The following is a 25,993-nucleotide window of genomic DNA, read 5'->3' on the forward strand; positions in this document are numbered from 1 at the left end:
GGAACTGAAAGAATTTTTGATTGAAACACGGGGTGAAGAAAAAAATGCTGAGCTTGTGACATCTAGGGTGTACCGAGGCTTAAGATTTCTGCCTTAAAATTGCGTCAAAAACCTTTAAGTCACCGTGTATGTAATATGCTTGTGGGATATGTGTGTACCGGGGGAACTGTATTCTCTCAGTCTCAGAATCCTCTCACTCTCAGACTCTCAGGAAAAATCCCCAGATCCTCCGGTGCTCCCCTTACAAGATGGAAGAATACTTCCAAAGGACAATCGTAAGTAAAGTTGGTAACAATTGATTTGTTTATTAAAAATTAATAATATAAAAAATTTTACAGCTTACGCAAAAGGTCAGGAAAAGGAAAGATTTAGCCCGATAAACGGTAACAGATACAAGTACGGAAAAAATCATGACTCAGCTGATTTAGAATTAGACGAATATGAAGATTTTACAACTTTAAGAGTACCAAATTTTCAGAGAGGAAATGATTATAAAAATAACAGGAGAAATGATAGAGGACGAGGTCTGAAGTTAGAAAGATCTCCATCACCTTACCAAAGACCGCATAGGGGTAGAGGAAAGAACCCTAATTATAAAGGTCAAAATTAGTAAGTAAAAATTTAAAATACCATTACTCGTGCATATTTGTGAGTCCATTCTCTCTTGGACGATATCAAGGGGTCATTTTTCAAATAGTCTTTTTAATTGCATTTTGTGGTAGGAAGTGTCACACTAGGTCTAAACCGGTGAGCCCTAGGCAAACCACAACGTACCCCTGCGAGTGAGGTAGGCATAGGTTTCTTGGGGGGGGGCCCCCAGCTCCAAAAGGGGCTGAGGGGGGTAGGGCCACCAGCCACGGTAGATGGGGAGCTCTTCCCCTTGACTCTGGGCATCGTCCTGAGCCTGAGAAACCCCATCTACGGTGACCTGGTCAAGGCGCGATCAAAACTGATCGACAACCCCCCTGGGCGATAAAGGAAAGACACAGTGAAGAACCATGTCCACACGCTTGTAGCCAAAACGACACCTCATGCAACACAGAATGAATTACGAAGAAAAAAAAAATTCTCTGGTTCTCCTTTTACAACTCAAACTTCTCTAAGTTCTCTCAGTAGAGATAACGTGCTACGTGACTGCTCCTCGTCGAAGGATTCAATCAAATTATTTCTTTTCTTTGGATTTTGATTTTTCAATTTTTCTTTTCTTTTCATTAAAGGCTGGTCGAACATTTCCTTAAAGGAGGGGAGACTGTAAGACCTGCGGCCATTACAATACATAAATACTAAGATACATATCAAAACTACTTAATTATTAACAGACAGATTTCTATTTCCTTTATATAGTTGTTTTGACTTCTACGCTTGGTTCCTCAGTGATTCGGGACTGACCTTCCTACCCCTTATCCTTTGGAACCAGGTAAAGTCCTTATTTCAAATACTTGTTTTCCTTTACTTTCAATCAGACTTGTAGGAGTGATTCGGGACTGACCTTCCTACCCCTTATCCTTTGGAACCAGTCTTACGTACTGTGTTTTGATAGATTTGAAATAATAAGGTCTCTTGGGTTCTAGAAACTCTCGTGCTGTGATCATCACAGCGTCCCTTGTGCGATTTCCAGTGAAGGTTCTTAGGAACCTTACAGGCGCCGCCTACTCTGAAAGAGTGTCCCGTGAGCTTGCATCCAGAAGTGTCTTTCCAAGCCTCTTCGAACATCTTGAGACACCTTCCTTTCGACAAAGTAGTTCGTCCGATAGCACACGGGTAAGAGAAAAGATTGTCATCCTCAGTGGCGCCCGTGCTAGCGATTAGCCGCTTTACCGCCCCCACTGGGTCCAAAATTGATGGCTGGAATTGACAATGTAGCTCTTGAACCTCCCCTACAACCGCTGTTTTCGCTTCGCGGATTTGAATTTGAAAGAAGTTGCCCTTCGGGTCCCAGACAAGGTCTTTCACTTTGACTTGATTTGCTTTTGTCAAAGATTTTAATAGCTCCCCCAGTCGAGCCATCCCCCAGAAAGCAATGAGAGCTACAGTATAAGCCACTTTCTCTTCCAAACTACCATCTGACAACTTTACCACCAGAGTGAATAAATCTTCGACCAAGACCGGATTCTTTGGTACCTTTGGTGCCTTCAGGAGCTCTAACTTTGTTGCCGTCCTTAGGATCGCTTCCACCCTCGGAGTAGCAAAATGCGGGTACTCGAACGCATGAAGCAAATGCCATGCTTTAATGCCTGATAAGTAAGACCTGACTGTTGTCGATTTTATCGGCGCGGATCCTCGTTCCGTCCCATCATCTGGTAAAGAAGGGCTGGCCCAGGTGACAAACTGATAAAGGATCTCAGGTCGGATCGGCAGTAGGAGAGTTCGATGGATTTTCCGTTCTAGCGTGAAGGTCATTAATTTTGACACACCAGCGTTGTAGTGCTTCAGTGTGGTGTCAGCCCAGCTTCCATGTAGGAGGTACGTCTTGACGCAGTCCGAGGAGGTCGCGTCGAGACCGTCCTGTCCTCTCGAGAACTCCATTATCTGGGTGAAGTGGAAAAATCGATGGTCTATAGGAACTATCTTCAATTCTAAATGGAAAACTTATGAAAGCCCACCACGGGTGTGTTCAACCCGTGACAACTACATTCCGACCAAGGCCAGAGAGTCGAGCAGTACAAGTCGGGTCCGGCCTCTCGGGGGGCAGGCAAAAAATTGGGGCAGGGATCAAAGGGTATGTCACATTCTATACATTTCAAAACATCAGATCACTTGTTTCACATAAGGACTCAAATTGATCGGGATCTCTATGATGACCCGATCGCCAATATCTCTACTATCCTTCCCCCTCAACAGCAAGTCTGCCATATTGTCCCCGGTCTTGACTCTGTGTGCTACCAAATCTGCGTGTGAGGACAACAACAGCTTTTGTATCATTCGCCATTCACCGTTCACTGCTCTATCTCCCGATCTCCTCTTTTCTACTGCTGACTGCGAGGTAGTGTTATCCGTAAGTACCACCAACTTCTTTCCACCTACGTTCTCGAGTTTGCTAACCAAAATGAAACCCAACCGTATGGCAACAGTCTCAGCCCATGTGATGTTACGTGTAACTAGGTCTGCCAATGGTTGGTTCCATCCCGGTAGAAGCGTGAATTCCGCCCATTTCTTCTGACCAATCAACACACCAATACCCTTCATCGACGCGTCACCAACCCAATCGAGGTCGACAGGTGTCAAGTCTGGAATGATCCTTCTCACATCGAAAGCTTGTAACGCTTCTCTCCATTCAATCAGATCTTCTTTGACGTCGTTTGGGAGCTTCCTCTTGGCTGACAAGTTGTGCCATTCCTTCTTCCACCTCCACAGGCTCGGCATGCAGCACTGTAAATTTGGAACAATAAAACAAGTATGTACCAGTCGGCCTACGAACTTATCAACATCTTTGTGAAAAAACGACGAGTTCGGAACTAAGAATTCAATAACTTGGTTTGTTCGTTCCTCCAATTTTTTGACAGGTAACCTGACCGTTCGTTCTTTAGCATTCCAAATGAAACCAATATACCTTTGTTCATCCGCAAAATCGTGGACTTTTTCAGGATTTGAAGACACGCCCATATCGTTGCTAAGATTCACAATATCTTGGATGGTCGTTTTGTTGGTCCGTTCTTTAACTAGCAGGTTGTCATCTACCCAACGGAAGGCAGTTTCGAGATTGAAGAACTTCACAATGATTTTCCGCCATAGGTCAGCAGGTCTACCGAACACTCCACAACCCGCTACACCTCCGAACTGGATCCTTGTATCCATCCACAGGCGGTCATACAAATCTAAAATGAATAGATACCTCCATTGAGAAGGGTGCGTGGCTATTTGCCTGTACGCCTTCTCCCAGTCGAACAAAGCCAGCATCAGGTCGCCATTATTTCTCTTGAAGAAGAAGATTACGGTATTAAAATCGTCCCAGCTTGTGACGAATTCCTTCTTGTCAACAAAACTGTTCACTGATGGTGTTTTTGGATTATCGTGTGGGAAAGACAGGTCGTTTATAATGCGAAAGGAACCGTCGCCATTGATCACGCTACCCATAGGATTGGATCGAAAGAAACCAAACTTCTCATATACCTCCTCATGGGAGAACGGACCAAAGATACGTAAAGCTCTCTTCTCTTTCTCTAAAGTGTTCGTTATCTTCTCTTTCGTTAACTTAGCTGACTCGTGATTCTTTGGAGTGAACCACCTCAAAGGGCCCAAAGTATGATCGGGTATTCCTTGATGAAATCCCACCTCACAACCTTCTAGGACTTCTTTTGCATCTCCACCAATCGATAAAGATTCCACCAAAGAGCGCCATTTGGACAGGTTTAGCTCCGATCTCGCCAACTCACCTGGCCATCTCGCGTCGAAGGAGTTACCAGAGTTACTGTAAGGTAGCAATTTCACTCTGCTATTGTTTTGTTCAGGTCTACCCTGCGGGACAGATCTCCTTCCCTCTTGCCTTGTAGCTGATGACAGGTTCATGTCTCGACTGTCACTGTGGGAACTAGGGGTGAAGAAGTTCACGACAAGCGCAAGTCAGATTTCCAGAACAAAGAATATCTCCAATCAATTGTGGGATACATTGCGTGAACAACTGCACAGTCGGTAGCGTATCAACAAATCAAATGAGATCACAATGAACGATCCCACGACCCCACAAAGTGAGTTTGGTACAGATCAAGAAATATGAAGCATTGTGGAGGCATGCCGGATACACACAGTCAGAGGCCAGCTTCTTGAGGAGCAAAGAACGCTTTGAACTAGAGAAAGCATCATTCAAAATGAGAACCTAATTTATGGCTTACTTCGCCTTCTGGTTTCCTCTAAACTTTCCGTGACTGTTGTAGTCTTGTTCATCATTACGACGGTCATCTCTCCGTTCCTCTCGACGCCAGCCTCCACTTCCTTCACCTCTCCTCGACGAATCGTGGAAACGACAATGGGGGGGGCTGTGGTCTTTCCCGTGCTGGCCCCCTCCAGTGTACCCACTGCTTCTACCTCTACCCCGCACGTTTCTACCAGATCCTCTTCGATCATCCCACCCTCCATACGATACACCTCCTGGCCCGTCGTAGACTGGTTGATTCGCGTAAGCCCAGGACCTTGCATTAGGACGGCTCGGGGCGTTGGGAAAGGGGGTGTTGTTGTTGGGTAAGAAAGGATTCGAGTGGTGAACGTTACTTCCGGTTTGTCCATTGAAAGTAGACCTAAGGTCCTCTCCAGTTATCGGATTGAAGTAAGCTTTTGGACCATTATTGCTATACGGGTTTAGGTCTGCGTATGCCGGTAGGAAATCGTTGTAACGTTCTGTGTCTCTAAAGGCGTTACGTTCAATCTTCTCGTCACGTACTGCCGGATTTGCCAGCTTCCCGTTCGCGTTTCGGACAGTTAGAACAGTGGTCCTGATTGCTATGTCGTAGCGGAAAGCCATGGGCCAATTGAAGTTCTCCTTCTTAATATTCATCACATTCTCCTTGTGTATGACGAACCGGTTCGCCACGTCATCGTGCTTGTAGTATCTCAGGTAAGCCACAAACAGATCAAATGCGACCACCCATTCTCCGAATGACATTTTCCATTCAACAGGGACTTTCATTCCGACATAGGACTCCTCAAGCTTCTCTTTCGTGGTGCGAGTGCGGCCAGACTGTTGCAAGAGATCTTGTTTGAGCCATTGGGGGTTGAAGATCGTCAAAGGTAAGTACCCCTTTAGGGCTACCATCTTATCTTCGAAATACTTCGATAGAGCTACTAAACCGTTTGTGTCTATGCCTTCTTCTCCGCATTCGACCTTGTCCTTCTCCTTCTCCGAAGTGCTAGAGTTCTTTTGCACGAGTACCGGGTCGTCGTCATCGACGTTGGACAGGTCACAAAAACCCACGGTCTTGTTCTTTGGTTTGGTGCGTGTAGCCTGAGTCGAAGAGGCAGACTTAGAGGTCACTGCTTGGAGTTGTCCAATCAAGGGGTTTTGGTTTCGTCCATGAGTAGACTGATTCTCGACTGGTTTTGCCGTTACGGTAAGGCCATTGGCTGCCAACCAGGAATGGAATCCACGTGGTGGACTCACACCAGTGCCTGACATCGTACTTCGGCGACTAGGTGAGCGTGTGGCTATGGGCCGGGAGAGGAATAGACGTAAAATATCGTAAGTAAACATAACTCTCCATGTTAACATCTCCTAGAGGCAACATCAATTGATGGCAACACATAGAAATCTGTGGCTTCACTTCTGTGGCAACACCATAAGCGGTGGATAGAACAATGTGTTGAAACCTACGTGATGATGGGTTAATCACTTCGTCTCTCGAAATGAGCGCCTCTGGCTGTAAACTCTCGTCTTGGGTTACTACGGACGTCGAATCACCGTTGCCTCCGGTGGGTTGCAAATCTACGACTGCGTCTCCAGTGGAGGGATTCGCACCGGTATTGTTCGAGTTGTTCTCCACACCTACTTCGGTGTTAGCTCCATTGGAGGAGTCTCCTGCGGCGTTAGCTGCGAGGTTTCGTGCGGCGGTGCTTGCTCTAGTATTGACGTTAGTTGATCTCTTTCCTCTTCCCCTGGCACGTCCTCTATTTGCCTGTGTGTTTGCTGAGTTCGCGTTGGTATCGGTTGCAGTTGTCTCCGTGCGTTCAACAGGGCTAATGGATGTGCCGGATGACGGTAGTCAACCTTTGGGAGGAGCTGATCCTGCTCTATTTGCGATTCTCTCACTAATCCTCCTCACAGAGTTATTGAACCTCTCCAGATTGGTTTCGATCCTGTTATTGTTTGACATTGTTGAACTTTCGTTATTCCACTTGCTGAACAGGTTACTGAAAAGTCACACTGTATCTGACTTGACGTGTATAATAAAAGTGGATATTGCTGGACAGGTTACTGAAAAGTAGCACTGTCTTGACTTGCGTAATTTTGCTTGCGGATTAATCTGAAAGGAGGTTGTTTATAACTTTGGTGAGCCAGGTTACTGTGAAAATAACACTGGTAGTATTGACGAAAAAAGGATGATAGCGTGAGAGAGAGAAATGAAGGTGAGGAATTTCTCAGCCAATGGTGAGATATGCTCAGCGGTCGGGGAAGAGAAACGCGGGGTTGTGAGAGGGAAGGGGAGAAGAGATGAAAAACTTTTCACTCCTCCACAACATTTCCCAACTCCGCGTTTGAGAGTGAGTATCCTCGGTAGGAGGATACTCCTCAGCATAGCCCCGAGCTGATATCACCATGTCATGGAAATTGGCGGTACCGTCGTTCCTTTGGGTACCGCCGACCATTAAAAAATATTGATAAAGTTGTTTCTGATGATTAAAGTGACGAAAATTATATTCCGAGTAACAAAACTGTGAAAAAGGACACTGTTGAGCCGAAACAGTCAACTTCAAAGGAGAAGATGGCGTAAGCTCTCATTTGTACTTTAAGATTATTATAGATAGAGGTTCCTTTTTTGTATCAAATTTGTATTGAGTGTAATGAAATTATGTTGGAAAATGATACAGTGAACCAATGAAAAGAAAGAGATCAGAAACGATTGATAACTTAAGTGTCTTTAAAAACAAAATGATAAAAACATGGCCAACAATTGTAAAATGCGAGATGAACATCCCACTCTGGGAAGAACAATTGACAAGATATGGTTTATTAGACGAGTTTCATTATTTACTAGAAGGTTTTGCAGAAGTATTCCATCAAGGAATCCCGAAACACAAAATATTAAATGAAAGATGGTATTCACCTCCAAATCACAAATTGGCGGAAGATGCAAAAGGAAAGATAGAAGCAAACATAGAGAAAGAAATAAAATTAGGCCGCATGTTCGGCCCTTTTTCTAAAGAAGAAGTTTACGAAAAGCTAGGGTTTTTTAGGACAAGTCCATTAGGTGCAGTAATTAATAATGATGGCTCTTTCAGGCCGATTAACGACTTATCTTTCCCTAAATTCGACGACAATATTCCATCTGTTAATTCTTTTGTGGATAAGAGAGATTTCAAAACTACTTGGGACGATTTTAAGGTTGTAGTTTTATTTTTTAAAAATTTAGACGAAGAAGTTCTCCTTGGTATTTTTGATTGGGAAGGGGCTTATAGACAAATTCCAACACACTTCTCACAATGGCCTTTCTTAGCAATAAAGGGATTTGACGATATGATTTATATTGATGTTAGAATAGCTTTTGGCGGAGTGGCAGGCTGTGGATCCTTTGGAGGCCCGGCTGACGGATGGAAAAAGTTGATGAAACGAAAGTTCAAATTGAAGGCTGCATTTTGATGGGTTGATGATAACCTTATGGTTAAAAGGAAACACGACAAGGTATCTATGGTGGACATTGTGCTAGCGAGCGAGGAACTAGGGGTCAAGACAAATTCGACTAAGTACTCGGAATTCGCTTATGAGCAAAAATTCATAGGTTTTCTATGGAATTGCAAGACTAGTACAGTCTATCTACCAGAAGTTAAGCTAGAAAGGCGAAAACTAGAACTCGAAACATTTATGGCAAAAGAGTGGTTTTCACGAAATGAGGTGGAGAAGTTTAACGGAAAACTTGGTCATTTAACATTAATACTACCACAACTAAAAGCTTACTTAGCCGCTAACTATCGTTGGGTAGCTGTTTGGAGAACTCCGGGAAAGAGAAGGATGCCTGACGATGTGAAAGAAGATTTGATCCATTGGAAGTCCGTATTAAAAGATTTAGAACCGACTAGAGTCCTACCAGATCACATTGTAAAAAACGTGGGGTGGGTAGGCGATGCTTCCAGCGAATACAGTATTGGCATTATCATTGGTAAGTCATGGGCCCAGTTCAGATGGATAGAAGGTTGGAAAACACCCGAAGGTCAGCCCAAACGATCTATCGCTTGGGCTGAAACGGTCGCCGTACGCCTAGGACTCCTGATGCTGAAAACAAAGACCAAGTTGGCAGGGTTTACATTCTCATGCCTGACCGACAACACTACAACAGAAGGCGCTGCAAGAAATAGAAAATCGAGGGATTACTGGGTTAATGAAGAATGGAAACTAGTCCAGACTCTATTAATCAAAAACGATTGTGATTTAAATTTGGTAAGGGTCATCTCAGGCAACAACAAAGCTGACTGCCTATCTAGAGGCTTCGACCCGTCGAAAGATAAAAAGGACATGCTCACTATCGATATCCCATCAGACTTATTTCCACTCATCCAGCAAGTATTCCCTAAAAAACCAACCCTCGCAATTGTCTGATAATGTTGTCACCTCACGACGTACTTTGTCAAACGAGCCCGGGGGTCTTTCAACAGCTAGACAAGGCCAGCGAAGTCATCTTACATAAAGGCTGGGCCTTATCAACGGTGAAACACTATGCAGCATTGGTTAACAAATATTTTAAATTTATGAATTCATACCCAGTTGTACTATTCCCAACGACTCCGCAAATGATTTATATGTTCGTCGTGTGGTGCAGTGATCAAGAAGGAAATCATAAGGTGCTGAGTGATACAACTAAACAATACATCACCGGCCTACGAATGTGGCACGTTTTACATGATTTGACTTTCCCTGACGTTAATATCGACAGGCTGCAAATCCTACTCAAAGCTGTGCGGAAAACGGAGGTCTCGCCATCACACCAAGAACGCCTAGGTCTGACTTTAATGGATATCAACAGGCTCATCCTGCCATTGGATCCGACGTCTCAGAGTGATCTTAGTCGGCTTCTGGGGACTCGCTCGCCTGGGAGAGTTGGTGAGGCGAACGGACAATGCGTCAGTCTTTATACGACGGAAAGATGTCAGAATAGCACCAGACGGAAGAAATGCGACCTTAAAAATACGCTACGCAAAAACGGCTGCTCCCGGCGAAGCACAATACCTTAACGTGTCATGCCAACCGAATTATCTAGACCCGGTGGCAACTTTGTCAGCTCTCTTAAGTCGGCAAGGAAGGCCAAACGATCCGCTGTTCCCTGCACAAGATGATTCCGGTCCAATCACCAGGTGCTCAGTCATTACCTTTTTACGTAGAGGTAACCCTCGAGGTGACTCGTCTTGGTCAGGCCATAGCTTAAGGATAGGGGGCGCTTCACTTAAGGCTCATTTGGGATGCTCGACACGTTCTTTACAAAAGGCTGGTAGATGGAGATCCTCAGCTTACAAACTGTACCTTAGGCCATGCAGTAGTAGGGTGGCGAAAGAGACGAGGCGTCTCGCAAAAGAATTGCGCACCAGATAGATTGTTGCGCTTTTTGTTTTTGCCTTGTCTTGATATAAAATTTTGCTTGTCTTCATCTCCCTGAATGTGTTTTGACAACCTTGTCGCTAGAATTACAACCCCTTGGCGGTAACCTATAAGTTGAATTACCTAATGGCCAATACTGGCTGAGTTTAGAAGGATTCATGCGCTTCAGAATCTTCGAGATTGGGGTTCATAGCCCCTTTGGAAGGGTCTAGGCTCCAAGATCCTTCGAGCCCTTGATTGGGTTTGAAGGGTCTCTGAACCCTATTGCTCGTAGATTCTGATAGCAGAGCACTCCCCGTCCTAGTGGTCTGAGAAGACTGACTGGACGGGGACTGTTTTCCTTTGCTAGGTGTTTCACACCTGCAGCTCAGTAGACCTCATTCTCACTCAGTGAGAACAAGTTCTACGCCAGAGCACAAATACTTGGCGTTGTATTTGAAAACAAAGATTACAAAAGATGTGTAACATCTTTGACCTTTGTCTTCCGCGTGAATCACCGGAAAAGAAATGGATGTATGGTTGTGACGCTGGCACGAGGATCGAGCGTGGTCCATTTCTCAGGAAACCAGCGGATACCCCGAAAGCACAAGAGTTGTGAGGAGTGATGAGTAATCATCAGGGAACGGTTGAGCGCACCGACTGTCGCCCTGAGATGAGACTTTCCTTGAAGAGGTTGTGTCTACCATCTCACAAGTTCTCTCTCGCACTCGCAATCCCTCTGAGAATCTTCCACCGCTTCCTCTCTCTCCCTCATCCGCTTCAGTTTCCCCTCTGCCTCGTTGTATCACTACGAGCCTTTTTCGAACCCGCTTGTTTTTTGGACAAAAACTTGCCCTCCCACCCTTGGTTCGAAGGGTCTCTGAACCCTATTGCTCGTAGATTCTGATAGCAGAGCACTCCCCGTCCTAGTGGTCTGAGAAGACTGACTGGACGGGGACTGTTTTCCTTCGCTAGGTGTTTCACACCCGCAGCTCAGTAGACCTCATTCTCACTCAGTGAGAACAAGTTCTACGCCAGAGCACAAATACTTGGCGTTGTATTTGAAAACAAAGATTACAAAAGATGTGTAACATCTTTGACCTTTGTCTTCCGCGTGAATCACCGGAAAAGAAATGGACCTAGCTGCGCAAGTTCCTTTCAATATTGAGTTTATGAAAGCCGGTTTCTTGTTGTGGTGGCCTTGCGTGGGCTGCTGCCCCTCGCTAGAGAGGTTTAAGGTGCCCAAAGACTTGCTGCGAGTCAGAGGCATGCTTTAATTGCCACGACATAGATCAGATTAGATGAAGATGTGAGTGCTGCAAACATCACAGGATTTTAGACGCGACATGTGCTATATTCATCCAAGCTTTTTGACCGTGCAAAAGTGCAAAAGGTTTTGGTCCCTGGTTTTTGCTCCGCAGTTGGTATAAATACAGCTACCACATGTAAAATGAGACCAATACTTTACAAACATTTTAAAGCTGAAGGAACAGCTGTTGGTTGATCAAGCAAGGTTGTACATTATGCTTTGAAGACTTGCACACATTTCTTTTCTTTGGTCCAGAGGTGTTTTATTTGGTGGGTAACAGTGCAGAAGGACTTGGAGTTCTTGCCTGCAAAAGGCTCACCGCTCACCTTATGAAGCGTACGAGTTTGTAGTACAGTCAAATCGGAAAAGCTTGACAGATTTTGCCCGCAAAACTCGAGCAATTTGGCGGGGAATTTGTGACAAGCTTTTCTGGTTTGACTGTGAGTCCCTGGCTTGCACTATGTACAGTTGACTCCAAAATAACCCATATCCCCAATACGCCATACTCTACCCTAACCCATAGTTTTTTGCCTCCATATTTTTTATGGGCGGGGAAAACGGGCCACAAACCCATAAATCTATCATACCCCATAACCCATACCTTTTTTTTGAAAATCAAAGCCAAAAACCCATAGTTTCCCACAAAAAAAATCAAATATTGCACCATAGAGTCTCAATCCATCTGCTCAGCAAGATCTTGAGCAGGATATTCAAGAACTCATTTCATTGAATTGTTCATAAAAAAATATGATGCCCATTACAGAACACCTATATCCTACCAATGAGCCCACAAGTGGCCTTGAGACCTGGACTCCGGAGGAATTTTTTGAAGCAATTGAACAACACAACAACATCACACCTCTATCTGCTCCAGAACACGCTGAGATCAAGGTACCTCCTTGCCCAGCATACTCCGACTTCCTTAACTCAGCCAATGTAATGACAAATTACCTCAGACACAAAGATTCTGAGGAAGCAAAATCTTGTGGGAGGGCTCTTAGGCAAGCTCTGCATACATTCAGTGCAGCTTGTTCCAAAACGCCAGTCCAGCCCAACCTATTGTCTTTCCTTGCTTGCTCTTCTTGAAACGTATGTCACGCTCGCACCCAAAGCCACGAAGCCACGTGGCGCCACGGCAGGGCCCATGGCCATGGCCATGGCTTAGGCCATGGCCCTGGCCACGCCCTGGGCCCTGCCGTGGCCTTTGCAGAGCGCAGACGAGGATAAGAGCCTAACTTGATCGCACACGCACCATGTTCAATCTCGATCTCACAAAGAAAAAACATGCATTCAACATGACCTCACTTTTAAATCAGTCTCATTTCAAGGTAAGCTATCTGACCGGACAAGTCTTCCAAAAATACACAAATCCTTAAGAAGATACTAATCGACTTGATTCTGCTTTTTAATAATCATCTAGATTTTCTTTAATTTTGTATTGATTCATTGATTCTTGGTTTCTTTTTGGAATGGAATGTGGATTTGGGTATGAATGTTTAGGTTGATAGTGTTTTATCTAAACTTGAAACTAAATTTTCAAGAATAGAAGTCGACGTCTTGGACAGACGTAAGCCTGTTCTGTTATCCCTTTTTGCCTCTCCAAAGCTATTCAACAAAACAAGAAATGAAAAAACACTAACCAATTTTTGTTTTGATTTTTCTGTTCTTTTTTGAAGTGGACCTTTTAGGAAAACGGATCGATTCACTTGAAACGAGTATGTCAGAGTTAATGGAAGGAGCAGGTGGGGCTACAACTGTTTCATCGGGTCCTTCAACTGCTGCTTTAACTTCTGAACATTCTCCTGTATCTGGACCTCCTTCTTAAATTTTGTTTTGAACAATTGTTTTTTCCGCTGAGTACTTTGTCACAGTATGTAAAACAAAAACTTGGTGAATCAGATTTTTGGGAATCATACGAGTAGTTTGCAATTCAGATATCTTTAAACAACACATCTTATTGTATAGCACTTTTTGACAGAAGAGATTTAAAAAACAACGTATTGAAAAGATATGAATGTTTCAAAAATGTATTGAAACGATAGGAAACGATATAAATTTTAAAAACGGCCAAACCTAAACTTGCACTGTGAGATCTGAGATTGTGTTCACAATTTGCGATTTATAAATTTGCTTGCTTGACATCAGAAGGAGATGTGAGAGAGATTAAAAAACTCAGTCGAGTACCTTCATCCAGCTTTTCAAACAGACCTGTTCCATGAGTGTGAAAATCTTCATCAAGCATCGGTAGTCATCCATTACACGACCACTGTCAGAAGAGGCGCTTTCCGAAGGTACACTGGTAGCGGGAATAGCGAGGACTGCTTGAGCAAGTTTGGCTAGGTGGGGGTAATGTTTGTCATGGAGAGTCCAATAGCTTGATGGTGTGACAGATTGAGGTTCGACCGGTCGGTTGAGATATGACACAATCTCTTCTCGAAGGCAAAAAACTGGTTGAGGTGGTTGAGATGCCGGGATTTCATCAATTAGATCTGAATCTGAGCTTGGTTGACCTACTTCGTTGGGTTCAAATAATTCGACGGTGTTGGTGATTCCTAGACGAATACACTTGGTATGAAGATAATCTTCCAAAGTTTCACGGGATACAATATCAGGACAGATTCCTTCAAGCTTGATCCTGGGATCAAGGACTGGTGCTACCAGGTATGTATACTTTCTGATCGCATTATCCCTGTACGCAGCAATTTTATCGTACATGGGCTTCAAAGCCAATCGGAGACTAGGCATTGTGGCCGGACTTTCCATAGCCTGATAGTAGAGTCATGATGATAATATAAGCAACAAAGCTACATAAAATGAGTCGTGATGAAAAGCACTCACTGCCTGAAGTCTTTTCATCATCTTCTCATATGCTAAGGCGGCTAAGCAGAAAGTGGGGTATTTTGTACCTGAAAGTTTTGAGGTGATCTTTTCAAAAGGTTGTAAAAACCTCACTAGATTGTCCAGTATTCCCCATTCAAGATCACTGATTCGGAGGTTGGTGTATTGAGGGTCGTTATCGAGTATGAAATTTATCACGCTCTTCATGCGAATGGCTCGAGCGCAGACATGAGACAGCGAGTTCCACCGAGTAAGGCATTCAGTTAGAAGGCCCAGTGAGTGACCAATCCCAGGAGTTATCGAGGCAATTTCATGAACGCGTGCTGCAAATTGAGGACTGTTTTTGTATTTATATGAGATGTCGTTGATCTTTTGAAGGAGGCACGCGGTCTTCTGTGAAAGGACTTGTTCAACAACTTGTCCAAACTCCTCGGGTACGGTCATATTATTCGGCTTGAGACTTTTGGTGAAGTGCTTGAGACACTCTCGCACTCCAAGATTGATAACATGAGCTATACATCCATTGAGGTGGTTGGCACGAGAGAACTGTGTAATACTCCCTTCAAGAGAAGACGCAAGAGTATTGTTGTTGGAGGCGTTATCGGCAGTGATACAGTAGAGCTTGGAGCGTAAAGAAAACTGATCCAGGATACAAAGAAGATGGTTTGCTAGATTTTCACCGCTGTGCGGACCTTTAATTTCAACCAGTGCAAGAATGGTGTTCTTCAACTCGAATTTTTGATCTATCCAATGTGCAGTGACCCCCAAAACTGATTTGTGGTTAGGTGAAGTCCAGGAATCGCAAGTTAGACTGATGTGATTGATATCTCGAAAGTATTCTGTGAGGCGTGCTTCATAAAGCTTAAATGTTCCAAATAACATGTCCTTCAGTGTAGTAGGACTTATGAAAAGATGTTTCACATCGGGGTTGAGAAGCAACAACAGCTTTTGAAATGCATCGGAATTGACAAACTGAAAGGGTAACTCGTCCTCAACGCACATCTTGACAAGTGCTTTCTTGAAAGACTCTGATGTCAAAGTGTCCTGAAAATTTGATTCATAATAACATGTTAGAAGATGGTATCTAAGAAAAGAACAATTGCGGAATAGTATGATGGTAGCATACCATCCCATTTGCTTCCTGTTCCCTGAGCTGGTTCAATTTCATGCTTGATTGCATTCTATGCTGGTGCTTGAGATAACGACTGAGAGACTTAGTGCCACCCTTTCTGTCTTCAGTGATTGGACAGTGACACAAAGCATTGGCTGATTTCTCGCTGGGAAGCTGGCAAATATATTTGATCTTTTTGTCAACAATAGCTGGTTCAAAGTAATCCCATACCCAGGAGGTCCGCTTCTTGATTAAGTCTCAAACGTGCTCCAAGCGTTGATTGAGGTTTGAGTTATTGTTTGATGAACTTGATCTGTTGATTGGATTGGTTGAAGAGGTTGAAATATCTGATGTTGAATGTTCCGTTGAGAGAGAGTTGGATCTATCTTGCCTGCGGCGGCGAAAATGACAAGTCCTAGAGGATGGCGGCATGGGTGATGTTGGTTGTGAGTAAATTCATGCGACACGTTGCATTGCTGATCAAGACACGGCCTTACTGTGGCGCCACGGTGAGGCCCCGGCTAGTAAGGGCCTTACCATGGCAGGCCACGCCGGGTGTAGGCCATGGCCACGGCCATGCCCTGGGCCACGAAAAAGGCGCCGGGTGCGAGCGTGAAACGTATGCAATGAAATCACATACTCTCTTGCCTTCCGCAAAAAAATCTCTGCAATAACCCATAACCACTAATATATGGGTTATTGCAGAGAATCCTGATAGCTCATACTCCAAGATAACCCATACTTTTTGGGTTCCATAAAAGGGTATGGGTTATCTCAGAGTCAACTGTACTCGCTCGAGGCGAGCGTGGGACTCAGTCAAGTTTATATGGGGCTTATTAATATATGGGACTTTGTTAAGTTTAGGGCTTATATGTAATTTTAGAACTCGATTCGACCTCTGAGCGATGCCTACAAAAAGCCATCTTAGGTTCGATTTGTTTTGACATGAAGCCCACCCTAATTTTGATGAAATCAACAAAAAAGAAAAAAGGTAATTACATGGTTTTGAAACAGAGACAATTCAATCCTACCTTTCTCATCCCACAGTCGAACATGCTCGAGAAAAAGTTGAGAACAAGGTGTGAACAACACACCGCCTCTCAGTGTGTAAGTTTATACATTTGATCTATCGGACGTATCATTGAATGGGGGTTGTTCAGTTTTGTTCACTTTCATTCTGCTCACGCCCACAGAACGATTTGAAATAAACTTCAGGTTATTATCAATTTCCTATTGACCAATATCGAATTCGATAATTGTCGGCCGCCGGCGAGCTGCTCCATTCAAAGCGTGATTTCTTGGGTCGAGGACCGGCGTGTACCAGATTATCGCGCTTTAGGGGAAGGATACCGGTGGGGAAGGATGCAAAACAAAAATCATTGAATTCGTATTTAGATCGTTTCCCTCGGCCTGTATCGCGTCGGAAGCAGGCTAAGGCCGAGGGAAGCACGCGTATGACAGCAACTTCGGTACGTGAGGTACATAGCATTCCAGTTCATACGAGCGGTGTTGATAGTAGATACTGATTACATATTCACTCTTTCTGCGAAGGCAAATGGGTATAAATATTCTACCCTCATCGCCCTCACCTGCGCCCTTACCCTCATCCATCTTCATAACGAGCTTTGTTAGATCCAAAAAATCTGAAAACGAATTGTTACGAGAATAATAATTTTAACGACCAACTCTGCTCATCTTTCCGTCACTTGTTTGTTTTACGTGAAGCCTAAATAACATACAGAATGAAACTCAGCATCACCCTCATCGTTGCCACCCTTGCAGGTACTTCATTCTGCTTATATTGCTCAAGCCTACCTCTTTTACTGATCTTGTCAACTGTTTTCCTTTCTCTCAGCTTCCGCCGCTGCCTTTCCTGCCCCCGCGTCAGTGTACAATTCCTTGAATCCACTGCTTTCTGTTCCCTTCTGACTGATTTTTTCATCTCTAGTTTGACCGCCAGTGCTGCCAAATTAGCTGTTCGGTCGACTTCAACAGAGCAACAAGTCGGGTGAGTGCTTTTCGAGTGTTCACTAAATTTAATCATTTATATTGAATCGTGAGCTGAGATTGTACGCTGTTTTTTAGAGGAGACAACAACCAGCTGAAGTCCATTGAAGCAAAATGCTGGGGCAACTGTGGGGCCGTAGTCCCTTCTATCGGCGGCATGCATTGGGGTCACCAGCTCGTTCTTGGAAACCCCTCCTTTTCAACTTTCTCGCAATTTCAAACCACCTTCAATAACTTTGTGACAATCTCCCGAAACTCTCTCGCCTTTTGGCAGAGTCAAACACTCCAAGCCCAACAATTCGCGCTCCAGTTCCAACAAATGATCACGAACTTTTGGCAAATGCTCAATCAATTTCAGCGCGGTTGCACTCTGTGTACCAACGTTGGCCAAACATTCCAGGTACGTCAAATCTCCGTCAATCCTTTCATGTCGTCTCAATAATCATTGTTTCTCTAACTTTCTTCAACCTTGTTCAGTTCCAAGCCATCGTGTCGAACTTCTTTGTCTCAATCCAACAGATCCTTATGATCATCCAAAGGCAATACTGGAACCAGATCTCCTTGTTCCAATGTATGTAACGTTTTACTATTGATAGGATACTCGACCTTCACTGACCTATCTTCATTGCAGATGATATAAGGATTCTCTCCTCATGTATCCAAGTCATCTTCGGCATCACTCAACTCCTGCGTATCCCCATGAGCATCATCTTCAACAACATCAACATGAATGTCTTCCGCCAGTTTGGTATTCAACTTGCCCAATTCCAATACTACAACCAACAATCCCTGTTCAACTCTATCGGTCATGTTTCCCCTTATGGCAACAACAATCGATACCCTAACAGATTGCCCAATGGAAACGGTAACGGATACAACGGATACCAGAATCGATACCCTAACAGATACCCCAATGGAAACGGTAATGGCTACAACGGATACAACGGATACAACAACGGATACCCTAATGGAAACGGCAACGGCTACAACGGATACGGCGTCGGTAATGGCAATAGAAATTTCTGATTTGATTGCCTGCACGTCTTCGCATTTTCTGCCAGCTTCATCGGATAATGATCATTATTATTTTCACTTTTTTTTTCTCTCCTCTCTGATAATTGTTTCCAACTTGTCATGATCCATTCCATCTCCCTTTCATGAGATTTGAGAAAAGCCCTTGAGGCTTCCTTCTCGCGGCTTGTCACGTCATAGCGCTTTCTTGTTTGAACAATTTATTCATGTTTACGACACTTCATAAATAAGTCTGAGCCTTGCCGCTTTTGCCATCCTCTCCTTGCGGCGAAATCGCTTCCGAGTTTGACCAGTATCTTAAGAATGGCAAGTGTCAAACTACACTGTCACCTCACTTTGTGAGGTGAGATCTTGATGCAAGGCTCCGTTTGAGAGCGGTTGTTTTACCGTGGTAGTTTTATGATCGCATCAATGCCACAGTGGTACAGTTTTACCGTGTTTGGTATCCCAATTTCGCTGCGGTAATGCTGTACCACTGCACAGTATTTGGACAATGATCTCACCGGTGGGATGATTCACGATACATTGACAAAAAGCTCTTTATGAAAAATCCATCCAACTTTCTCTTAACCCTCTTTCCGGGCACTTCCTGTAATCAAAGTTCCAACAAAACAAATGATCCGAGGTTTTTAAGTTAACTCAACCAAGTTCGTTCCTCTTGCCAAACCGGTTAAACTTATACATAAACAACACTTTACGTCTCATTCCAGTGTTCCACAATCAGTTGACTGTAGAGGAAAAATATTCTTCTCATGTGAGTTGACTCAGACGATCAAGTTAAACAATCAATAAATCTTTTCAAGTTGGTTTGTATTCCTGTTTTATCAACCCAGACTCCAGAGTGGTTTGAAATGTATCAACTTTTGTCTACATGATCCCAACTCATTGATTGTCTGTCACACCCGAAAAAATACTCTCAAGGTAGCTTAGCTCATCAAGTTTTTATCCAAAAAAACATTCAAATCAATCAATCCATAACACACCTAACGAATATCAAATTCCAAGTCTCAAAAAGACTCAAGGACATAATCAGCACAGCAGTACTCCCGCGATTTAAGATAAATTGCTTTTTTTTTCTTAGTATAAATGGATATATATATATAGAAATCTTTATATTTATATATAAATGTATATATTTACTTTTTCCGTCTCACAAATCCATCAAAGATAAAAAAAGAAAATTCAAAGACCTATTTTTGACTATATGTATAGGCCACTACTCCTTTTTGTACATCTAATAATGATCTCGTCATATCTTTATTACGATCTTAAAAAGAAGACAAAGTGAATGATCAATCACACTTTAACACAATCTCTTTCAAAATCATACTTCAGATACTCCAACACACATTCATCGTTTGTGTAAAAAAAAATCGTCAGATCATCTTATTACTATTTACGTCGACCTCGACGAGTGGAACTATTAGATCTGGTATGTTGTAAGTTTCCTATGGCTCCTCCTCCTCTATTAGGTCCCCATCCAATAGGTGCATTCGAATGAAACCCTTCTCGACTTGAGTTATTGTTATTATGATGATGAGGGTTGATGGAACCACCCATTGATCCATTACCATTACCATTGGCTCCATTGCCTCCCGTGTTTGGGATATTAGCTTCGCCCAAAACTTGTAAGACAGTATGCACATCCAAACGAGGACCTACACAAAGAGATAAACGATCGATCACGATCAGTACATTGTTCTTAATCTAACCCTGTTTTTTTTCACTTACCATCAAAGCATGATGCAGACGGTAAAATCCCAAGCAAGTATCGTAATCCATCTGGAAACCATGCAAATGGATTCTCTCTTTCTGCAGGAGCAAGGTGTGGGGGTGTTTCTCTTCCACGAGGAGGACTACTGTATCGATTTCGTTTAGGTCCTTCGTGGCTATCGCGTGGTCTTCGATGAGGTACACCACCACCACCATGTTCCGCTTGATTCCCACCTGCCCTACGTTCGGGTGAGATCGAATCCCGTTGTCCACGTGGTCTTTTGCCACGAAAATCAGGTGAGAAACTTCGATCACGTTGTCTATTTCTTAGCAGGGCTGCTGGACCAGATGGGATTGATTGCGGATGTGAAGGTTCCTTAGAGGAAGCTCGCTTGAAGCCGTAGCCCTGTAGATGCTGAGGTACAGGTGAAGGAGATCGTCGTAGTGGAATGGGTTCAACGGATGTCCCAAGCTCTCGACCAAGTACATCTTCAAGTCCATTGTAATTATGTTTGTCTCCCAACCTCTGAACAATGCTCCCTGTATATAGTATGATTGAAGGATAAAGTCAGTTGGATTACAATTACAGAGAAGAGTGTAGAAATGATAACTGACAGTCGGGGAAATTTTCAGTTATCCTAGCATCCAGCTTGCGACTAGCAGTACTATCTCCATAGATATACTCGTATGCTGCCCATCTATGCCACAGAGGTCGGGCAGCCTCTGATGAAATCTTAGAAATGGTTTTTTCAAATAGCGCACGTGCATCTATGTAACACCGAGTCAATAAGCTTTCGGGGCATCGGAGATAGCGTTATTTCATGAAAGATCGATCAAACCGACTTACTGCTATCATCATTCAGGCTGATGAGAAAATCGAGGTAGTTCAGAACGTATTCAACATCCTCACTGAAAGACTTTAGTCCTAGATCGAAAACTTTTGTAGCAACTGATGCCTCTTTATTCCAATGGTATTCCATCATTGCCGAAGCCTCAAACACATGTCTTGTGAGGTATGGAGATTTTCTTGCTCGGGTAAACACTGCGCGTGCCGGTTTGATTCCCTAAAGGTTGAGGGGTACAAAAAAGATGAGATGATATGATGTCATATATAGATGTCAACCCAATTCCGAGTGCGTACCTCTGTCCTACGAGCAAATCGCATCTCAGTGATCCAAACGCTGGCCGCAGCTTCACGTAGTTCATCAACCTTGGGCTTATACAAGGATGTGACGTTCGTGCGTAACTCTTCTTCCTGTCTGGCCCGTTGTTGTTCCTCTTCTGTCAATTCATGAGTCGTTTCATGATCCACACCATTGGCAGTCTTAGATTCGATGATAGGAATCCCATGCGCAATCTCTTTTTCAATCGTCTTGTTGATTTCATCAATCTCTGAATGATAATGATCAATCAAAGCTTTGAATGCCTCTGTGCATACTGAGTAATTTTTTAGAGTCTCTTGAATTTCAACAATGGCGTAGGTCAAGACCATGCTGATGTTGATGCAATCTCAAGTATAGTCAGTTCAGTGAGCATATTTCGATGATATGAAAATGCAAGTGCATACCTGGTGGAGTTAGCAGTCAAGCCGGAATGTAGCGTAAGGAGAGCCTCCTCAGTTTTTTCCATTTTTCGAAGATGGTGGGCGGCCAAATACCTGCAGCGCATACCAAGAGTCATTCATTAATTCATGTCACTTATACTGATCTCTTGACAATATCCTATAAAACTGAAACAAACCACATTTCGCAATAAAAGCGCATATGCATCACTGCCTGACGATACGCGTATTGGATTCGGGTATTCAAAGCAGCCTTGTCGGTTAACTCGAGTGGATTTTTCTCCTCCCATTGTAGGTAAGTCTTCCATTGTTCTAGATTTCGATGATCTTCTATACGCTTCCAGTTAGGCTTTACCGGCACTTTTGGCCGTAAAAGATTGTCAGTGAGTGCCTTCATATCACGAAGTGCCGCACGCGCTGCCATGTATTGCGCCGATTTGTCAGCTAAAAATTTCTTGGCCTAAAAATGTAGACAAAGTATCGAAGATACAAACTTGATTAGCGGGGTTCATCTCACTGCGATCAAGCTACGAGTTATGTCGGTTACTGACAGTCATCTTGCTCATCTGATGCTCGAAAGCATCATAATCTTTCCAGAGCTGTTCAATGTTGTTCAGCGGGATGCAAACAGCTCTTTGATAGACCTTTCGTAGCGAGTCCATCTTTTGTTGTTCTTGCCAGGTACCCGAAGCCTAGTGAGCCGGCGAATACAAAGCAACGTATTATGTTCGGCTCTCGAGCGGAAATCCTTATATGAGGGATAAAAAACTTGAGAATTAACAATCACTGACCTCCCCTGCTTTGAGTATGCTGATATAATCTATCCAGATAGATCCAGACTCTCGATCAATACCAATATGATTCAAGCTAAACTCGTAGGCGGAAATGATGATGGTACGAGAAGCCGCAGCTTTGTCACCCTCGACTGGGTTCACCCTTCTGATGTAATTCAGGTAGAAAGCCCAAAGCTCGACGGAAACGGAGGAGCGCAAACAGTGTGAAAAGATCTGCTCCACTTCGGGAAAATGGCCATGACCAAGCTCTAAATCGGCATATGCTATCCATTGAGGGGCCTGCGGGACGACAAAGTGCAAGAGGTTTTGTGGTGAAGCGGATCAAAAAAGCCCGGACGAGCAGAAAATTTACAGTCAGGAAGGCAGTGGGTCAATATCTTTGTCTCGCAAGAAAAGTCAAGAGGGACAGGGGTCCGAGGTCAAGAGCAAATTGGCTGAGATGACAGTTTGGGACGTGAAGAGATGGATTTGGTTTGTGTATTTCATCAGTGTTGAGGCTTACAGCATCTGGAAAATTGCTCAAAAAGGATTTGTACACTTCTCGGGTCTTCTCTAAATCACCCTTTTTCTCTGCATCAGCGATCAGTTCTAACCAAGCTTCTCCATCCATACGGTTCTTTTCTACTCTCTGTTTCAGAGTCGCTAGACGTGAAAGTAAAGGTTGGGGGGATGGAGGAGTCGGTGATTCGTCTTGGGATGCCTGTGGTGGGGATGGGGCGAACAGCGGTGTGTGATTATCAGAAGCTGGTTTGGCCGGTAAAGGAAATTTCATGATGGTGACCGGACTAGATGGATCTGGATTGCTCGGTTCATTGGTTGGCGCAGAAGGAGCGGACGTGTCGATAGCACTCGTACCCATATCGTGATCGTGATCAATCACATGACCTGACGGCTCGGTGGTTTCCGTCGCCGGATCTGGCAGGTCCTCAATCGCAACATCTGGCTGGCCTGTAGACTCGATCGATAAAGACATCTCCCTTGATCGAGCAATCTCCTGGTCACCATTCATGAGTGGATCAACAGATGGGACATCGAGTGATTGAGGTTCGTTTTGGTTATCAGTCACGGCTGGCTGCTCTACAGCTTTGCCTTCAGGTAGAGAACCGGTCCCTTCGACAGAGTCAATGAGTGAGACCGATACCGGGACATCACTTTGATTTGAAATCGGAGCAGGTATGATGGATGGCTCTTGTGAAGTGGGTATCTCAGTGGTGGTTGTCACTTCGAGTGCTTGAACCTCTGGATTCACACTGCTTGGAATGTCAACACTCGAGCTCGACTGACCTTCAGGCTGAATAGTAGATGAAGCTATTGTAGGTGGCGTAGAGGAGTTGAGGTTGGCTTGAAATGATTGAAGTTCCAAAAGATTAGCGACAATCTGAGAAGAAAGCAAATCGGGACCTAGTTGGCCTGGCGGAGGCACTGAATCAGATGCCAATGAAGTCGAGGTTTCTAGATCGGGTTGAGTAGGATTGGATATTTGAAGAGAGGCAGGACCATTCTCGCTAGATAACATTGATTCCAAGGCAGGATCACGAAGCGAAAAGAAACTAGAATCTGTGAGAGAGCTAGTGACCAAAGAAGGAGTGGCCAATGGAGTTGGGATTGGAGACGGAGTGACTTGCAAAGATGATAATCGAGGGTCACGTAGTGAGTTAGGAGTATCGGTTGATTGATTGTTTGAGTTCATCTTGTTGAGAATGAAAGTTATGATTTGATTTCAATTCAATAACATTCAAAAGCGAGCAGATTAAACAGCAGTTGATTGGTTGAGAATGCTTAGAATGGTAAAAATTAGAATGGTGAGAATGAGAATGGTGTGAGTGAGAATGAGAAGATTGGTGGTTAATCGACGGAAAAGTTAAAAACCGATCAAATCTCAAAATCACTCTGTAATCTATCACACCCGGTGACAGATCACTTGACCTTCACCTTACACATACCTGTCACATCACCTTTAACAATACACCCAATCTCGAAACAATTCACGCCATCTTTCTAGACTTCTCACTCACCAGTCCTACCTTTTCACTTCAACTAATCTAACTAATCATCTCTATCTTTAACCAAAAATGTCTAGCGCACATCGACCAACATGGACCCCAGCCGTTCGTATCTTTAGATCATCAAATTCAATCTCATGATCAAACCACTAACTAACTCTAAATCCATCTTTTTACCAAAACAAAAAACAACTTAGATGGGAAAAGATGCAAGATTGAATACCAAACAATATAGTTCTAGAGATATAGCAGGACATACAAAATTAAAATATAGACAACCAGGTCAAAACTCAATCAATGAAATCTCAAGAAGAGATTTAAAACTCGAATTAATCTTAGCAGAAAAAGAAGCCAATGCCAAAAAACGTAGAGCTGCTGGATTATTACCTTTGATTGAAGAACCATCGTCATCATCATCATCATCTATAATAAAATCAATTCAACCAACAGAAGATCAAGAAGATGATGAAGTTAAGGCGAAGAGAAGGAAGATTTTAGAAGAAGCTTTATTGGCTGATAAAGATGACTCTGATAGTGAAGATGAAGATGAAGATCATAGGAAGCAATCTAAAAAATCTGGAAAAGCGACCGAAAAAAATGGGGATGATCACTCTCTTCAAGGTGACCATGATGGTGACGATGATGATGAAAGTAGTGATGATAGTGATGATGATGAAAATGAAACCGCCGAACTATTGAAAGAACTAGAAAAGATTAAACGTGAAAGGGCAGAAGAGAAGGAGCGATTGGTAAGAGATCCGAGTTTATCAGTACTACAATCTGTTCACATTCAATTGATCATCATCATCATCTTGCTCTCAACAACAGGAACAAGAACGTGCTGCTACAGATGCAGTTGATAAAGAAACTTCAGCTGCCATGGGAAATCCACTACTCAATCTGAAAGCAGCTCTCAATGTGAATGGAAACACTTCACCTACCAATTCGGTTTCCACATCCACTACGAGCTTCTCGGTCAAGAAACGATGGGATGATGATGTGATCTTTAAGAATCAAGCGCGAGACGTAAACGAAAAACCTAAGAAGGAATTTGTTAACGATCTCCTCAGAACAGAGTTTCATAGGAGATTTCTCAAGTTCGTGACATTTCTCTTTTTTGTATCTTCACTTACCTTCACTGATCTTAACAACCTCCTCAGGAAATTCATCGCTTAATCGAGTCTCAAAGCTTCGTCAGCTTTGGTCCAAGATCTGCGCCAAGTCTCATCAATGCTCATTAAAACTATACTTTTGGCCTAAAATTGAATCTCCCTCGCGCGACCAAACTCATTCACCTTGAAGCACTTTTCATGGCAAAGCGATGTGAAACTCCTGAAGGCTGATTCACAGCACAAACTCAACCATCCTACGTGTTCTGATCGCACAAGAGAGTAGTGTTGTTGCCTGTTGTATGT

The 25,993-nt window shown here is 43.6% G+C and overlaps 4 protein-coding genes across 4 annotated transcripts; 2 read left to right on the plus strand and 2 right to left on the minus strand.

Annotated features, from left to right (window-relative positions):
* Positions 1–4,825: 4,825 nt before the first annotated feature.
* MELLADRAFT_89910 (uncharacterized protein) lies at positions 4,826–6,106 on the minus strand (the record flags this gene model as incomplete). Its single annotated transcript, XM_007412879.1, has 1 exon — positions 4,826–6,106. The coding sequence occupies one exon, from the start codon at positions 6,104–6,106 to the stop codon at positions 4,826–4,828; it is 1,281 nt and encodes a 426-aa protein (XP_007412941.1).
* Positions 6,107–17,210: 11,104 nt separating this feature from the next.
* Positions 17,211–18,501, plus strand: MELLADRAFT_65369 (uncharacterized protein; the record flags this gene model as incomplete). Its single annotated transcript, XM_007412858.1, has 6 exons — positions 17,211–17,250; positions 17,324–17,351; positions 17,417–17,476; positions 17,554–17,875; positions 17,953–18,046; positions 18,107–18,501. The coding sequence occupies 6 exons, from the start codon at positions 17,211–17,213 to the stop codon at positions 18,499–18,501; spliced, it is 939 nt and encodes a 312-aa protein (XP_007412920.1).
* Positions 18,502–19,562: 1,061 nt separating this feature from the next.
* On the minus strand, positions 19,563–24,341 carry MELLADRAFT_78502 (uncharacterized protein; the record flags this gene model as incomplete). Its single annotated transcript, XM_007412878.1, has 10 exons — positions 19,563–20,165; positions 20,239–20,760; positions 20,836–20,988; positions 21,068–21,284; positions 21,362–21,713; positions 21,788–21,877; positions 21,961–22,241; positions 22,333–22,473; positions 22,573–22,854; positions 23,078–24,341. 10 exons carry the CDS (start codon positions 24,263–24,265, stop codon positions 19,900–19,902), a joined length of 3,492 nt encoding a protein of 1,163 aa, XP_007412940.1.
* Positions 24,342–24,647: 306 nt separating this feature from the next.
* MELLADRAFT_89913 (uncharacterized protein) lies at positions 24,648–25,754 on the plus strand (the record flags this gene model as incomplete). The annotated part of the gene is made up of 4 exons (XM_007412859.1): positions 24,648–24,683; positions 24,776–25,327; positions 25,407–25,675; positions 25,739–25,754. 4 exons carry the CDS (start codon positions 24,648–24,650, stop codon positions 25,752–25,754), a joined length of 873 nt encoding a protein of 290 aa, XP_007412921.1.
* Positions 25,755–25,993: the final 239 nt, after the last annotated feature.

Source organism: Melampsora larici-populina, assembly GCF_000204055.1.
Source record: "Melampsora larici-populina 98AG31 unplaced genomic scaffold MELLAscaffold_33, whole genome shotgun sequence".
Lineage (NCBI taxonomy): Eukaryota > Fungi > Basidiomycota > Pucciniomycetes > Pucciniales > Melampsoraceae > Melampsora > Melampsora laricis-populina.